Source organism: Asterias rubens, chromosome 3, assembly GCF_902459465.1.
Source record: "Asterias rubens chromosome 3, eAstRub1.3, whole genome shotgun sequence".
Lineage (NCBI taxonomy): Eukaryota > Metazoa > Echinodermata > Asteroidea > Forcipulatida > Asteriidae > Asterias > Asterias rubens.
The window spans coordinates 13379146-13396162 of record NC_047064.1 but is presented as its reverse complement, the minus strand read 5'-3'; the positions used below and the strand labels follow the sequence as shown (position 1 = coordinate 13396162).

General features: G+C 39.0%; 2 protein-coding genes across 4 annotated transcripts in view; both read right to left on the bottom strand.

The window, feature by feature from the left end:
• Positions 1–10025, bottom strand: part of LOC117287915 (ectopic P granules protein 5 homolog) — a 58425-nt gene extending 48400 nt beyond the window's left edge. For both annotated transcript variants that reach the window (XM_033768539.1, XM_033768540.1), the window contains exons 1-8: positions 9773–10025; positions 6854–8137; positions 5737–5901; positions 5333–5576; positions 4856–4998; positions 3291–3520; positions 2382–2487; positions 705–813 (exon numbers count right to left, since the gene is read on the bottom strand). In XM_033768539.1, the coding sequence (XP_033624430.1) occupies positions 705–813; positions 2382–2487; positions 3291–3520; positions 4856–4998; positions 5333–5576; positions 5737–5901; positions 6854–8137; positions 9773–9814 (2323 nt within the window). In that variant the 5' untranslated portion in view covers positions 9815–10025. The remainder of the gene's footprint in view (positions 1–704; positions 814–2381; positions 2488–3290; positions 3521–4855; positions 4999–5332; positions 5577–5736; positions 5902–6853; positions 8138–9772) is intronic.
• A 5903-nt stretch (positions 10026–15928) lies between these two features.
• Positions 15929–17017, bottom strand: part of LOC117288173 (tyrosine-protein kinase Fer-like) — a 51038-nt gene continuing 49949 nt past the window's right edge. For both annotated transcript variants that reach the window (XM_033768904.1, XM_033768905.1), the window contains exon 17: positions 15929–16179. In XM_033768904.1, the coding sequence (XP_033624795.1) occupies positions 16037–16179 (143 nt within the window). In that variant the 3' untranslated portion in view covers positions 15929–16036. The remainder of the gene's footprint in view (positions 16180–17017) is intronic.

Genomic DNA, 17017 nt, shown 5'->3' with positions numbered 1-17017 from the left:
AACTGTCCTTTATATGTGCAATAGTTCCGCATTTGGAGTTTATCGCTCAGTGAGCGTTTTATTCATTTTTTTTGCATCGATGTCATGCAAAATGTGTAATTGGTTTTTTACTATTTTCTTGTGACCAAGTTGGCTGAGTGCTCTCAAACCAGGTTTATCAGTTTATGTATGTAGTGGATTACATTAAGTGCTTACACTGCCAGCAAATGTTTTGTAGCAAACCTTTAACAATAATAGGTAGGTTTTTGCTGATGAAATAGTTCAATTAGGAAAATAATTGACATACATGTATATATTTGTTCCCGTTCAATACATTGTCACTTTGTTGTTGCCATACTTTGCTGAACCAATCAGCTATATGGTTCGAGTGAAACATAAACCATGCATGCATAAGGCACATGGCAAATAGACTACAGGTTAGCACCCGAGTTTGCTCATGGTTGTGAATGATAGATGCACTCCACTCCCTGTGTCTACAGGGGAAGCAAAGCATAGCATGGTAGGTGCATGCCTGCCCATGCTAGACAATGGATTGTCCGAGGTCTGAGGGACTTTTATTATTACCAACCAATATGGATGACCAAACAAAACAGGATTTTCAAAAACTTTTCCTTTTTGACTCAGTTTAGAAAGTTTTTGTTGAGAAAAGGCGTCAAGTGGCGTTAGAGTGATTAATAAGCCCGTTCATTTGAAAAAAGACTTACCCGAGTCCGTCATCTGCAGGACGTATTTGAACATTTTATCAAATGGATACTGAGCCAAAATGGCGACCAGGTCGTTCTCGTTCAGTAAGGTGTTATCAGTATCCTCATCCTGTGGAACCAAGTTCAATCAAAAATAATAAATAATAAATAATAATAAATAAGCATTTATATAGCGCCATCTATCTAGACGACTAATCCGAGGCGCTGGAGAGGAAAAGAAACCGAAACAAAGAAGTTTATACAAAGAAAAGTGTCAAAAGAGTGCCTAATTAAAGACACAGCGCGGATCAAAGGCTTTTTCTACATGGATGCAAGGCTCCCCACTTTATCTCAGAACTAATTCAAGTTTACACGCTATCAAGAAATCTTTGATCAAGTTTCATGGTTCTCCTCATTGAACCCAAGCCTCGACACTCCTGGGGTGACAGGTCTTTTTCTTCAGCTGCGCCACGCATCTGGAACTCTCTACCATTTAATCTTAGATCTTGTCTTTGTACCACAACGTTCAAATCTTTTCTCAAAATTTAATACATGTCACAGGTTTTCAAGGACTAATTTTGATATGTCTGTTTTTTCTTTCGTTTAGGATTTGAGTTTTACTGCGCCTTGAACACCAAGCAGGGTGGATATGCATGCATTACATTCTTTTACATGTATATTATTATTATTATTATTATTAAGGGGGGGGGGGGGAAAATGGCATCTGAGGTGATGTCGAGGCTGCTATTTCCCCCTGAGGGTGACAAAACCTATGGACCACAACACAGTGGCAACAGGTGTTTTCTTATACCATGGTAACATATTCCATTTCTAAGGACACATTTTGTTGTCATCTTCAAACATTATTACAGTGGGGTAGGCCTATTTCATATAACAGACAAACAGTTGATCAAATAAAAATAAATCTTCATTATTCCCTTGAACCCAGGGCTGTTTCTAATTGTACAAAACGTTTAAAATCGACCAACAGTGGGGACGATAAAACCCCGTTCACACATGTACATGTACGCCGCTTCTACTATGATGGAAAAGTGGCCGAGAGCGTGACGAATCGCGGACCAATCGTGGGCCAAACGTGGGAGGATCTCCACGAGGGTGGTTTGGTCGGTGTGGGATCGGGAAGGTTGGGAAGCTGCAAGCTCTCCCCTCGCTTATTTTGAACATGTTCAAAATAATCGTAGCTGGGTCGTGGCCATCAATAGGCAGGGCAAAATCATTGTGGGAACGCCATTATCATACAAGCAGCATGGTAGCATCGGCAACCATTTTGAAGTAGAAAACCGCTTGGTCGGCATTGGTCATGGTGTAGTAGTCAGTAATCATAGTGGCAGCTTTTTACGAAGATGCAGTAATGTAGGGCGCAGTGTTCAATTTGACAAATTGCTGGATTTTGACGGCGATTATACCCCGACTTGATAATTTTTTGAGATCGGTGTGATTGGCATCATCTTCTTAAGGTCGTAGCGCTGTGTGAACGGGGTATAATGTACACTGTTTAAAATAAAATTATGTTACCCTCTGCGCTGTGCGTCATCACACAGAATGTTTTCTCGACCAATAAATTTTCCCTATCTGTTATTGTGGCATGACAATTTGAGAAAATAGTTTGTTATAAATGTAACAATTTAATTTGAAATTTAAACAGTCAGCTACGAGTCACAATGATCTCCAACCCACCTCTTCTCCGTCTTCATCCAGTAACGTCCAGTTGAAAGGGCCTGGTTTCTCAGATGGGTTTGGAGTCACAGACTTCTTGATCTTGGCCAGAAACTCTGACCTGTACCTGGATTTAACAGCACGTGTTAATCTTAAAGGGGTCAGGGTACTTTTTGTACGACACGAAAAAACAATGTCCACAGATTTACATTAAAGCCACTGGACCCTTTCGGTAAACAGTGTTGTCCAAGGCCCACACTTCGTGTATCACAACTTCTATATCAAATAACAAACCTGTGAAAATTTAGGCTCAATCGGTCAAAGGAGTCGGGAGAAAATAACGTGAAAACCCACCCGTGTATCCGCGCGTTTCGCCGTGTCATGACATGTGTTTAAAATAAATCCGTAATTCTCGCTAACGAGAATTGATATTGTTTTACTGTTTTCTCAAAAAGTAAAGCATTTCATGGAATAATATTTCAAGGGAAGTCTTTCACCACTACCTTGTAAACCCTGTAAGTTATTTGTAAATCTGTGAACTTTTTTTTTTTTTCTGTACCGAAAGGGTCCAATGGCTTTAAACTAACACGGTCTGAAGATAATGATGGTAGAAAATATTACTCACTGAGGTGCTTTAGTTTTTGAGAAGTGAGAAAAAACAATGTCTTAAAAAGGATTTTCATTTCAGGAGATGATCATTATTTTAACATGTATAAGGTATTTACCAGTTCTGGTATATACGCGATCCTCCTGAAAACATTGCTCTGTGATTTTTATTTCTTTTTTCTCAATAACTTGACAACTAATGAAGCTGGAATTTCGACAGGTAAATTAGATAACATACATCTTCATTAACTGTGAGTAGGGATTCATGTCATGGCCAAAAACCTGATCTACAAAAAACATCAAAAACCCTTTAAAAAGACTAACTTGATGGGCCTCATGAAGAAGGCAAGCATATTGACAAAGTGATCCAATACAGGGCTGCCGAGAGAGTACGGCCACCTTTCGCTGCTCTCCCCTCGTTGTGATGGATGAGATGGACAAGCTATCTGGAGGTAGCTCACTGCCCATTCATCGATACCTGCAGGGGACCGCAGTATGTGGTTCAGCAGAAACAGATGATCCTCAAGTGTAGCTAATCTGAGGAAGGTTGCAACCTGTTAGAGCAAAAAATAAAAGCATAAGGAGGCTGTTAGTTTGGTGTTTAGTGTAGTGCTGGGCGACGAGTGAAATTTACTAATTGTCTATTCGGGCCTCAATTGATCGCGTCTAAGACACTAGTCGCAACTCAATTTTAATCCACAGATCATCGCGGCATAATCAGGCATGTGAGCGATGTGCAGAAGAAAAAAATTGTGAGAAGGTCGTGGAAAAAGGGGAAAACTTATCCATATTTTGGGGCCAGCGCTACAAGTATGTATAAAAGGCTTTGAAGTGCAGTGTAGACAACACATTAACAGAAATTGAATTCTTACATGGTAAAAATGTGTTGTACATCCTCATTTGCAAGATGTTTTTGTGGTATTCCTAAGAACGGTAGGTTCCCGATGACTGTCGTGTTTATATAATTTCCTTGTCGCATAGATGTATCCGGCACATGAAGGGGTGCTCGTGGTTGCGTAGTTAATTATGTTGTCGTGAGTGACACAATTGGTGCACTAAAACGGTAGTTGCGATTATTTTTGAAATAGTCGTGGCAGCACGATTATCCGAGTAAAATGGTAGTCACAACGCGGTTAAGTACTCAATAGTCTAAACTAGAACACAGTCGCACTAGCCGCCCAGCAATAGTGTAGTGGTATCTTGCTTCGCATTCCAACTCTGGGATCCAGGTTCGAATCCCACCTGGGGCACTAAATGGATCAGGTTTTTTTCAGTCCCTACTTGACTGCGTGGGTCTTCCCCTGGAACAATTCTCTAGGGGTTTTCCTCCCACATCTAAAACTGAAACTTCTTCATTGTCTTCTCTCCCCTTGTCCAGTTGCTAAACAGGCTTTGACGAGAATTAGCATAGATGTAGATGTAGAAGAAATGACAACGTTGCTTGCATCTTTAGTATATAAAGTGATTGTAATATATCGGTGTTAGGCAAAAAACAAACAAACGTTGATATATTCTCTTGAGCACCATGACAAAGTACAGTTACGATTAAAGGTAGTTTTCCAAACGAGGAATAGGTACTGTAAGAATTGTAATAGTGGGAGACAATGTGCATTTGGTATAAACTCAGGACGGCTACCTTTATTCAACAAGCACTATCATACCTGTGTCATGCGCCAAGTCTGAACACATGGTGGCGCTATAACAATAACATGAAGTATGATAAAAGATTATTACAGATACATGTGTAAAGTCGTTTTCACATGCACACTCGTTGAACACAAAATAACATAGTGCCTCTGTGTCCCATTTTCAACTCTTGACGCAGAATCACTTTAGATTCTTCCGTGTTCAACTTGCGCTACTGTGATAACTTATAATATGGTTCTTACCATTCTACCAAGCCAACTTCTTGATGTCTTCAAGAACTCCACATCATTGACCGGCCGTCTTTGGAAGCAGAATAAGACGGAGATACAGTCCCTGAGTTTGGCCATTTGAGATTCCCTCTCTGAACTCAATGGAGACAAATGAGCTGAAAGGATATAATAATATCAAAGTCTTAAAGCGCAGGTATCTACCAAACAAGGTACTAATGGCGCTGAGTATATCCAATCTTTAAGAAAGATAGGTTATTGCAGTGGTGGATTCTGAGACCCAACTACTTAGCACCTTTACGGCGCGTACAGCAGCCACAGCCTCGAACACCGGGGCGAACCCCTTCTGTTTTCGATAAGTGCACTGGGTTGTTTTACATGCGTTACACAACACATGAGACCAATGAAAAGGGCACTTATGTAAATTGCATTGAGACGTTATAGTGAAAAGTGCTAATTACTTGTACTATTATTACTTATGTAGACACGTACCTGTGACTGGACCATCCTGGGCGACATCCATGAGTAGGGGATTCCGTAAATACAACTGGTGGATGTAAGACTCAATCTGCAGCTTGGAGAGCTGGGCCGTGTACGAGCACAGAGCAAACGTGTCGTGGTAATTGGAGCGAGTGTACTTCATGTGCCTCTCCAAGTCGCGGTGAACGTCCTGATTAAAATGCACTGTCTGGAAGACAAAGTTCTCCTTCACGACGACGTTGTCGGCGCACATACCCTAGAAAATGATGAATACGAGTATTTCACATTAAATTGAAATATGTTCACATTGTCTAATTAAAGCTAGCCGTAGCTTATCTTAGTAGTAAGCTTGCTTTGAATTTTGCTGATTTGGGCTGACGTTTCTTAGCGTTCTGACTTTTGTAACAATCCCTTACCTTGGCGAGTACGTGTGTATCTTTGATGGTCCACAGTCGCTCTTTGAGGGATGTGTACTCATGATGTAAGCTGTCTATATCAGCTCTGATGGCGAGCATGTTATTCCGAGCCTTGAAGTAGTTTATCACCAACTCATAAAATTCATGTCGCTCGATGTTGCAAAGCTACAGGTACAAGAATTTCAGAAAAACAATCTTGTAGTTCATTTTGGTTTTATCCTTACACCGATGTGTTAGCACTGTGTACTCAGTGTGTATTCTCCCGAGTTCTGTGAACAAAATCACAAGCATATTACATGGGTCGGATTCGAACCCATGACTGTTGCATTCTAGAGCAGTGTTGTTGCGTACTCGCTGCTAAAATATAGGATTAAAATTGCCTTTAGCTACCGGGCAATCTCGGTGGTCTGGTTGTAGTAAGACACTGCTTTATAATGCAAAGGTTGTTGGTTCGAACCCCACCTGGGTAATATGCTTGTGATTTTGTCACAGAACTCTGGAAAGTACTGATTACACAGTGCTAACACTCAAAGTGTGAGGGTAAACCCCAAATTAATATTTGGCATCTAATAAATCTTAATATAAATCTTGTTATTACTGGAAAAATTAATAACAATCCTCTCACACACAAAATAGCCTTTGAACAACACTGTACTTTTTATAAAAATTCAATGTTGGGAACAAAGAGAAATTTCAAACTTCGCAAAAGTTTTATAAAACATATTGAGTTGTCAAAACTCTTAACTTCTTTCAAAAAAAGTAGTATTGTAAGTTTTGAAATTGTCTGGAATGATGGTCAACAATAGGTTTTTTTTTACTCAGAACCTTTCATTTTTTATTGCTTTGATACAAGTCACTTAAACAAATTCTGTAACTGTAAAACTCCTAATTTATGCAAAAATTATTGTAAGTGATGTTTGAAGCTTTGCGTGGTGTGAGGAATAATAATTAACTATAAATAATAGTCAACCTGCAGATAAAATCATGTAATAATTCTCTTTTGAGGGAGTGTTGGCTCGTGAAAAGAGCCTGTTTGGTTATGACTTTTTGAACATTATTTTTATAACTCTGCTTGCCTTAAGAAGGAGAACTATTACGTAGACATTTTGTCTGTTACCTGGGCAAATCGTTCCACAAATTGTTCTTGCTGCTTCAGCTTTGGGTTATGGTAGAATATTTCCAGCTCATCCACCGTCATGGGCTGTACTGTCTCTCCCTCCTGCTGTGATACCAGACTGCCTCCACTGGTCTCAGTACGCAATACATCCTCATTACTTTTTGTCGCCGTCCCTGGACTCAAATGCTCAAATGGTGTCGACAATGCCTGTTGAGACAGAATCTGACTTGAGCTCTCGGTAACTACGAGCTCTTCACTCAGATTCGCTATCTGTCCGTAATGCTCTGCGTATACAGGGACGGCAGTTGCTTCCCCAAGCTGGCTTTGCGTTAGGTCTTTTGCAAGTGTAGCTTGGGACACCAAGTCTTGTCCAGTTGCACCTTCATTTTGCACAGGAGGGGCGTTGGCTTTTGGAAGTTGCTCCTGTGACTCATCTGTGGCTCCTTCACCATCTACAATCTTATCTTTATTGCGGGTGTTTTCAGAGTATGGTTCAGCTGTTATTTTAATTGGAAGTTCTGTGGTTTCACCACTTGTTTCCAAGTCGGGCGGTGCTGAGGCGATCGGATTCTCATCCTCCTCTAATATTTCAAAGTCTTCATCTCTGATGGTATCGGAGACAGCAAGAATGTTACTATCGGGAGATGTATCTGTTCTAAGATCTTTGGCTTCCTTAGACGTGTCAGTTTCGCCCTCTGCATTATCATCCATTTCACTACCTTCGATAAAATGTCTTTCTTCTTTAATCTCTCCTTGTCCATCTTCCTCGGGAACTAAACACGAATTTGGATTCTGTTCGCTACTTTCATTTGGTCTCTCGTCTAAATCTCTCTCTAGACTGGTGCCACTAGAACACCCCTTCTCCCCGTTGACATCACCTACATTTTCTTCTTCTTTTATTTTAGCTTCTTTAAGGACTTCTCCTTCAGGGTATTGCTCATCAGCGGCTTTCACTTCAGCAATATTTGTTGGAGAAGCTCCTCCAGATTCGGTAGTGTCTTCATCAAACTTCCTAACTCTGGAAAGTTCTTTCTCTTGTTTAGTTTCAGGCCGATCTAAGAAGCTGCCTTCGGTTTGATCTTTCCCACAGACATCTTCAGAGGGGGGAGTGTTTGCATCAGCTTTGTCTTGGTTCTTGACAGGTTCTAGGGTCTCCTCAGCATTGGGCTTGGCACATCCTTGAGCGCCATGTGACTCCTTTTTGGTTTCTTCAGTATCTTCATCATCTTGGAGCAATTGAGATGTTCTGTCATCAGATTGATGTTTGCTACTTCTTCCCTCCTTCTGTAGTAAATAAACAAATCAAAAACTACCTTTTTAGCAAAGAGAAGCAACAAGTTGTGTAATGCCAACAAAATGTGCTGCCCTCACAAAATGTAGGACTAAAATAGAAACAGTTGCATTCCTTCCGTCGTCGGCTTACTCAACAACATACCTCATGACATTGTAACTTTAATAGTTAGGCCTATTTGGTATTACCTCCGATCCCCATCTTTTCATTTATATTGTTGGGGTTTTTTTCCGACCTGTTTACTGTGAAAACAGGACAGGGGAGGATACGCCTGTCTAAATATTTATGCATGAGTACGTCATAATTCTAGCCCAAAACAGGGCCATAGGCGCACCCACTGCAAGTGGTGGCGGATGTGCGCCTATAGCCTCATTTCGAGTAAGAGTAATGACGTCAAGCATGAATATTAATAGAGGCGTAGTATACGTGAAGCTTGAATTAGGTTACATTCAAAAGAAAAGCAGTCAAAGTCAGTAAATTAATGATAAAAAACAAAGGTGACTGACAATTGCTTTTAAAATATTATTTATTTATTACAAAGAAAATAAACTTTATATAAGTTTCTGCCCAGATTTAATGGTGATAGGATCCTTCGCTCACTCATCGTTCATAATTTTCAAACTAAAAACATCATAACCATATAAAAGGCCAAAAAAAAATATATACCAGTTGATCGTCCCCGCCCACATCCTTTTTTGAGGCCGCATCCTTTTTTTTTACCATTAATTATTTTTTGATTTTTGTAAAATAACAAAAATAAATAATTTAATAAAAAATGTGAATAATTATTGGCTTTAAAATATGATTTATATTTAGTTTTTTTCCCTTTTTTTCTCTTAAAAATTATAATAAAGCGTATAAATAAACTTTGATAATTGAATCAACAAGCTGATGTTTAAATTTTAATATTAATAATAATATTGATATGAGGGTTAACAAATAAAAATCTCAAAAAATATTAGATTAGAAAATGATATAAGGCACATGGCTTCTTTAAGCCTCTGTATTTTTTTTCAGAATGCTCAGCAAAATATTCAGTCACATGATTTGATCATCATGAATTGTGAATTGAAATAGTGTTTGATGAAACTTTTTTGGGAGGGCAAATATTTGTTTATGGCCTCAACATTATGACATATTTTTGTACCTTGTATTTGTAGTAGAAATGCCTAAAATACCAAACGTTTTGCATTTTACAATTGTGCAAACAGCCAGTGGAGCCTAATGTGTTTCTAAGTTTTGGTCAAGGGAGAGGAGACTCTTTGCTTGGCAAATAAAACCACAAAATGTTTTCCAGGGACGGTTTACATCGCGCACAGAGAGGTAAAAGATTTGCCACGATTTTAGGGACACCTCGAAAACAGGACCTCCTACGATACAGTAACAGTTAACACTAACACTCAGTAACACATTCAATATTTAACCAGGAAACAAGTAATTCGTAACAGAATGATGCTCTTATTGTGGTCTTTTATTTGATACAAATTATACATGGATTGATCAATTTGAAATGTTGTGTCACATTGCGATAATTGAATTCATTCGGGGAACCCCCGTTTCAGTTTGTCATTTCACAATAACACGGGATCTGATGCACTGGCGAGTTCCTTAAAAAAAAATATTCTTACCTTTTTTCTATGTTTTTTGCGTGGTCTTACTGCTTCAGCCATTTTTTGTGTTTGTTGTTAAAATTAAACAACCCCGAATCGTGCACACCACCACTGCCTTTTATAGTAAACTGAAGAAGCAAATAGCTTTTACTCGCAGTGTAACTGTAAGTTTTGTCACATAATAATTCGGTGATTCTAGGGAGAAGTCATGTTTAATTGATTCAACTCTGTAAACAGCGCCCTCTATTGGCGGGTATCATTGTTAGCTTCGACCGTACCAACCACTCAGTGAACATCTGACCATGTTCTGACCATCGAGGCTTGTTAACCCTTGCGGGTAGAGAATAAGTGGACAGTACTTTTCTACTATCAGAAAAGCCGAAAGAACGTTGTTTCCTGATGCCCTTTTCCACTTTTCTGCCTCCGAAAAATGGAGTGAAAATCGTTGTAGGGCCTATCTATTTTTCAGCTCCCTGCTTGTTTCACCGACGGTCCAAAAATGGGCATTATCATGCTTATCAGGTTTCCTGAAGGAGCGTGGGTTGCCATAAACATTTTAGTTTAATCCACTTTTTGACTTTTCAGCTAGCCGAATGCTTTTCTGGTTTCCCTCTCTTTTCTGTGCTTCTCTCCATTCCTGAAAGTAGATCGAACGATAGTAAACACTGCATGCGGTCTCGCTTTGTTTTCACAAGGAAATTGTTTCAAGTTTATACTCTCCTGTCTACCAATCATTGTTCCATTTGATATTAAAATATTAACAAAACTTGACTTTCCACACGTTGTTGAAACAAAAGGCCGATTTAATCGCTTTAAAGACACTGGACACTATTGATAGTGGTCAAAGACCAGTCTTCTCACTTGCTGTACCTCAGCGCCATGCATAAAATAAACAAACCTGTGAAAATTTGAGCTCAATCGATCATCGAAGTTGCGAGATAATAATGAAAGAAAAAAACACCCTTTAAACAAAACGACCCCTTATAATTTTAAGCTTTTTGACATTATCAGAAACAAAGACAGCAAAATAAATACCAGTGCAACAAAATCTCACGGCTTAAACAAAAAATTGTTTTCATTTCAAAGTGTGTGCACGAAAACGAAATTGGATGCATCAAGAGATACAAAAAAATAGTTTGAGAGGATTAGGGGGAAATGCGTGAATTTAAATGCATGTTAATGAAATTGATTGGTTTGCTGAAAATGGCCGGGAAAACCTATATTACATTGTTTTAATGTTAAATTCACCCTTAAAAATATTTGTTATGTTGCGACATTTCCAAAATAAACTACCCCAAGTAACACGATGGATCGCAAATTGGACCCATCGTCAAACCGTGGCCCTCATGGGGTAACCCGCATAGGCCCAACCGACCCTGCACCCAAGATTCATATGGGTCCCATATGGGTCGACCCATATGAACCCGTTGTATACATATTTATTGGGCCCATCTGGGGAAAACAACCTGGGTAAAATCTGGTTTTTTTTATGGGGTTCATTTAGACGCGTGCGCCAAAATAAGGGACACATAGGGACCAATAAAGGCCAAAGCAGCTAATAATCGAACTGATTATAGGCACTGGATACCTTTGGTAATTGTCAACGACCAGTCATCTCCCACTTGGTGTATCTCAACATAATGCAACAACAAACAAACATGTGAAAGTATGAACTGAATCATGATCATCGAAGTTGCGAGAGAATAATGGAAGAAGTTGTGTGCTTTCAGATGCTAGAAATCGAGACCTCAGCTGAAGTCTCGAAATAAATTAACATATTTTACTGAGACATTACTTCTTTCTCAACAACTTCAGGGGGAGCCTTTTCTCACAATGTTTTAAACTATCAACAGCTCTCCATTACTCGTTCCCAAGGAATTTTGTTATGCTAACATTTACCGTAAGTGTCTAGTACCTTTAACAACTAAAAAAATCTGCCCGTACAGAGAATTTTAAAAATACTTTTTTATTGATTTCTTCCTCCGAGTACGATTGTCTATTGTCTGAATAAGATCTATACTTTTCACAATATAAACACGACAGAGTCATCATAATTAATTTAGCTATAATTAACATTTGCATAGCAGCATGAATGTACAGTAAACAATCAAAATAATTTGTTTTCAATCATAATAATTATACCGTTGTGTTATCACTAATACTAGCCTATACACCATCGTATAATAAAATGCCATGCTTGCTATTGCATAAACTATTTATATTAAACCACAGGGCCTATTAATTGTTACTAACTATTAAAAAATAAATAAATAATTTGTCTACAACCTGGGTAAACCACTGTATCTTCATGTTACAAATTTTTCACAAATAAGTTCTGAGATGTGCTTTATTTCAAACCGGTGCGTATAAATATACATTTGTATTTGGTTGCGGGGGGGACCTTAGCCTTGTAATTTACCACAATAAACCATATCCGTAAAGTGCTGGACAAATATAAATACTGTTCATTAATACTAGACCATAGATTGTATGCATCAGCCAAACAGTATTCATTACTTTGAGGACCAGGGGTCTATTTAGTTCTAAGTTCTCGTCCTAAATCAAGATAAGACTAGTCTTAATTTTGTGTAAAATTCACAGAAGAGTTATTTATAAAAAAAATATAAAAAAAATACTTCTTTTCAACTTTAGAATAGAATGCGAGGATATAACTTGTTTCCTTTTGATTTCCCCACAACAACTGACCTACCCACACCAAGTTATGCCAATGTAAATTTCTAAATTCTATCATATTAACTGCGATCCTCAAGGAATGTAACTGTGCACAATTTGACGACAAAATATGGCTTTGTTGTAAACGTGTGACATCACACTTCAATGTAACTTAGAAATTATAAAATTCCCTTTCAAATCATCAAATACCAAGTTTTAAAATGTACAAAACATATCGGTTCCAACCATTACACATTGAAAAAAAAAACCGAGAAAAAACTCAAACAAGTACAACAATAAGTACAAATTCTGTGTAATTATATACAAATTTATAATTATGCAAACTAAGGCATCTGAATAAGTCGTAAAGCAAAGTAAATAAATATAATGTTACCAAAGCTTGCTGGGGCATTGTATTATTCTAGCTAAAAATGATGGCGCTACAAGATACTACTTTCATTCTCCAGATAATTCAAAATGTCAACTCAGCCAAATTTCCGACAATAGATGGATAAAATGCATCCACACAAACAAACTTACCCCAAACTTCTGATTGTAAGGGAGGTCTCGAATCTGACACTTCATCATGGTTGTTCTTGTAAAAATTCAATGGTTACAAATATCTATTATTTACATACAAACAAATTTCTCTGTATTTCAGATGACAGCCATAGGTGTCTACTATTCAAATACCCTCCTTGGCCCAATTTCATAGCGCTGCTTCAATCAATCAATCTTGCACTATTCGCAGGATGTTTGCTCCACGAAAATTCTTTTTGCTTTTCTTATGCTCTTCGATGTTCCAGGTAGAAGGTGCCATTAAGCAGCGCTTAAAAAGCGCTGCTTAACGATAAGCAAATGTTCATGCTTACTGTAGCAGAAAAATTTGCTAAGGTGCAAGCGTATTTCACAGGTAAGCAGAAAAATTAGGCAGCCATATTGCGCGTTCACCATGTATTGCATTGTGACGTCATTTATTTTCATGCAGTAAGCACTGGAAGGTTAGCATGCCTTTTCGTGTGCCTACGGTTAGCATCCCTATGAAATGGAAATCGAGCAGTAAGCACAAAATTGGCAGCTAAGCAGCTCTTTTAAATACGGCTCTGTCCATAGATGGATCAAACAAAGGGTCATCCACCGCCATTATTGATGATGAACAATGGAGGAAAAGTGCCACGTGTACGCAAAACTCTCAGACACTGATAGCCTTTCATGCATGCACGTTTCATCAAAAAGGGTGATCAATGACATCATGTGCAATCCATCTTTTAAACCCTCAATTAAATTTCATCTCATTCTTTATCTACATAATATGCTATTTTATACTGTATAATACGTATTCTATTCACTGATCTGTGAATTAATCTCAAAGAAGAATAAAAAGACTTAAACTGTACATAAAAATATACAAATGTACAATTAGAGGACCCGTTCCTCTTTCTGAAAAGGAAACTTGTTGATTAACCTACTCCATGTCATGGGTCTGCCCACCATTAGCAAAGAATCTGCAGTTACAGAAACAGGGAATTCCACGCTAGACCCGTTCCTCTTTATGAAAAGGAAACTTGTTGATTAACCTACTCCATGTCATGGGTCTGCCCACCATTAGCAAAGAATCTGCAGTTACAGAAACAAGGAATTCCACGCTAGACCCGTTCCTCTTTATGAAAAGGAAACTTGTTGATTAACCTACTCCATGTCATGGGTCTGCCCACCATTAGCAAAGAATCTGCAGTTACAGAAACAGGGAATTCCACGCTAGACCCGTTCCTCTTTATGAAAAGGAAAATTGTTGATTAACCTACTCCATGTCATGGGTCTGCCCACCATTAGCAAAGAATCTGCAGTTACAGAAACAAGGAATTCCACGCTAGACCCGTTCCTCTTTATGAAAAGGAAACTTGTTGATTAACCTACTCCATGTCATGGGTCTGCCCACCATTAGCAAAGAATCTGCAGTTACAGAAACAGGGAATTCCACGCTAGACCCGTTCCTCTTTATGAAAAGGAAACTTGTTGATTAACCTACTCCATGTCATGGCTCTGCTCACCAATAGCAAAGAATCTGCAGTTACAGAAACAGGGAATTCCACGCTAGCACAGAAATTCAACACTCGCCCAGCAATTGCAAGCAGAGAATGGTGACTGTAAGCGCCCCACCCCCAACCCCCAAACCCTTGTACACCCCTGCCCCCCATAGATAAAAAATGCAAGAATAAATGACAAGATACTTTGACTTCTATAACCTTATTTGGGTAAACTTTTGGTAAACTTAATCTGAATAGGTGGATATCAAACTGGTTGCACCTGGTTAAAATGTTATCCTTGTAGTTAAACAAAATTAACGCTAAAGAAATGAGATGCTTTGCCTAATCCAACATGAATAAGAAAATGTAGCTGTTTTTTATGCACCAGTTTTACAAAGTATTACAATGCTTATTTTGAGATATAACTAAATGTACATGTACATAATTTAACAAAAATGTATACACATTCATACTGTTCATGTTCTTATAAAAATAAAATAAGATTTAAGTATAGTTGCAGTTCATGTGAGCTCGTGGTTTAGATTGCATATTAAACCATGAGGTAAAAACAGTGTCTGGAATGTTTGCACTTGGGTCATTGGTAGTCATGGCCAAGCGCATAAGAGCACCGAAACTAAGCTCTGGTGTTTCTATTCAGCAGAGTGTGCGTTTGAATCCTGGTAGTGACACTTGTGTCCCTGAGCAGGACACTTTACTTCTCTCCACCCAGGGGTAAATGGGTACCTGTGAGGGCTTAGTGCGCTATTGGCGGCACAGGCTGTGTATACTCCCCAGGGAGCTGAGATGGTTTAATGTAATGGCCAAGTGATCAGGGTAATAATGTTGGCAGCATTTTGAGACATGGTGTATAAAGCGCTATATAAAAACCGAATAGTATTATGATTAGCTCATAGACCCCCTTGCATTGAAAGCCACCTTGGATGGCCATGTGTATGCGCCTTCGTGCTGCGCACCACACCCAGCCAATGCGTTACATACATTTTCCATCTGCCAAATTCTCGGAGTATACTCACTGGTTTCACAGTGGATTTTTTATGGCTCTGCTTAACGCTGAATTCTGCAATTACGATCACCTACATGTACACTTACTGGGCAAATTCATATCAAAAGGATGCCGGTGACAAGTAAAACTTAAAGGCACAGGACACTATCGGTAATAAATCAAAATAATTTTTAGTTTAAAATTTACTTGGCAACGAGTAATGGAGAGCTGTTGATAGTGTAGAACATTGTGTAAAAACGATTCCCTCTCTGAAGTCACATTGTTTAAGAAAGAAGTAATTTCTCACTAAAAATATATGAATCTGCGAAAGACTTCAGACCTGAAGCCTTTCTCAGGCATCTGAAAGCACACAGCTTCGTGCAACAAGGGTGTTTTTTTTTTCCTTTCATTATTTTCTTGCAACTTCAAAGACCAATTGAACCCAACTGTTCACAGATTTGATATTTTATTGATATGTTGGGATACACCAAGTGGGAAAACTGGTCTTTGACAAACTACCAAATGTTTCCAGTGCCTTTAAACCAGTTAGTGTTCGCAACTGAGCTGATCGTGTGGCGACTACTTGACGGTCTTGGTGAGGCGTTTCAATATCGCATGAATCTCCTTGAACCTTGGTCTGTGCTCGTCCCCATACTCCCAGCACCTTGTCATCAGTGTGTACATCTCATCCGGGGTACCATGTGCCGGGGGCATCCTATAACCTATAATGAGCCAATAAGTAATTTAATTTTTCATATTTTTATTTTTATGAGAGATTTTTATTTTTATGAGAGATCACCTTACAAATAAGGCCAGACAGCTACTTTTCGTTTAAGGTGAAGGCTACACTTAACTAAGGTGCCCAGATCAACTACCACCAGGGGCACTTTGCCACCTGCTCCTGGCGCTGACCTTATTCACAGTCCGTAAGGATGCAGGCATGGTTATCATACACATGGAGCCTGGCTGGTAGAGCAGAATGCAAGAAGTAATTATGGTTAAAAGCGATTTGCTCAGCAGCACAAGTTTCATTAGTGGGATTCAAACACCAATAATAAAAATAACAAGTTTTTATTTAGCGCTTTTCACACCCGAATGGCATCTCAAAGCGCTTCCAACGTTATTACCCCTGGTCACTGGGCCTTATTTCATTCCTAAAACCATTCTAGCTCCCTGGGAAGTATACAGCCCAGCAAATGCGCTACTCGGCTAAATCAATCACACGAACCATCTCTGCCCTCACAGGTACCCATTTACCCCTGGGTGGAGAGAACCAATTATCTTCCTTGACATACACAGGTTATCGTTAAGTTTCTTGCTCAGGGACACAGGTGTCACAACCGGGATTCGTACCCTAACTCTACTGAACCGAAGCACCAGAGTTTGGGTCTGGGGAACTAGACTACTCGGACGAGGCATGCCACAGAGAATTAAGTTTTATAAGTTATCACACAAGCGCGAGTGGAATACGGAAAAATATAGCGCGTCTGCGTCCCATATCCAACGAGGCCGAAGGCTGAGTTGGATATGGGACGCAGACGTGCTATATTTTCCGTATTT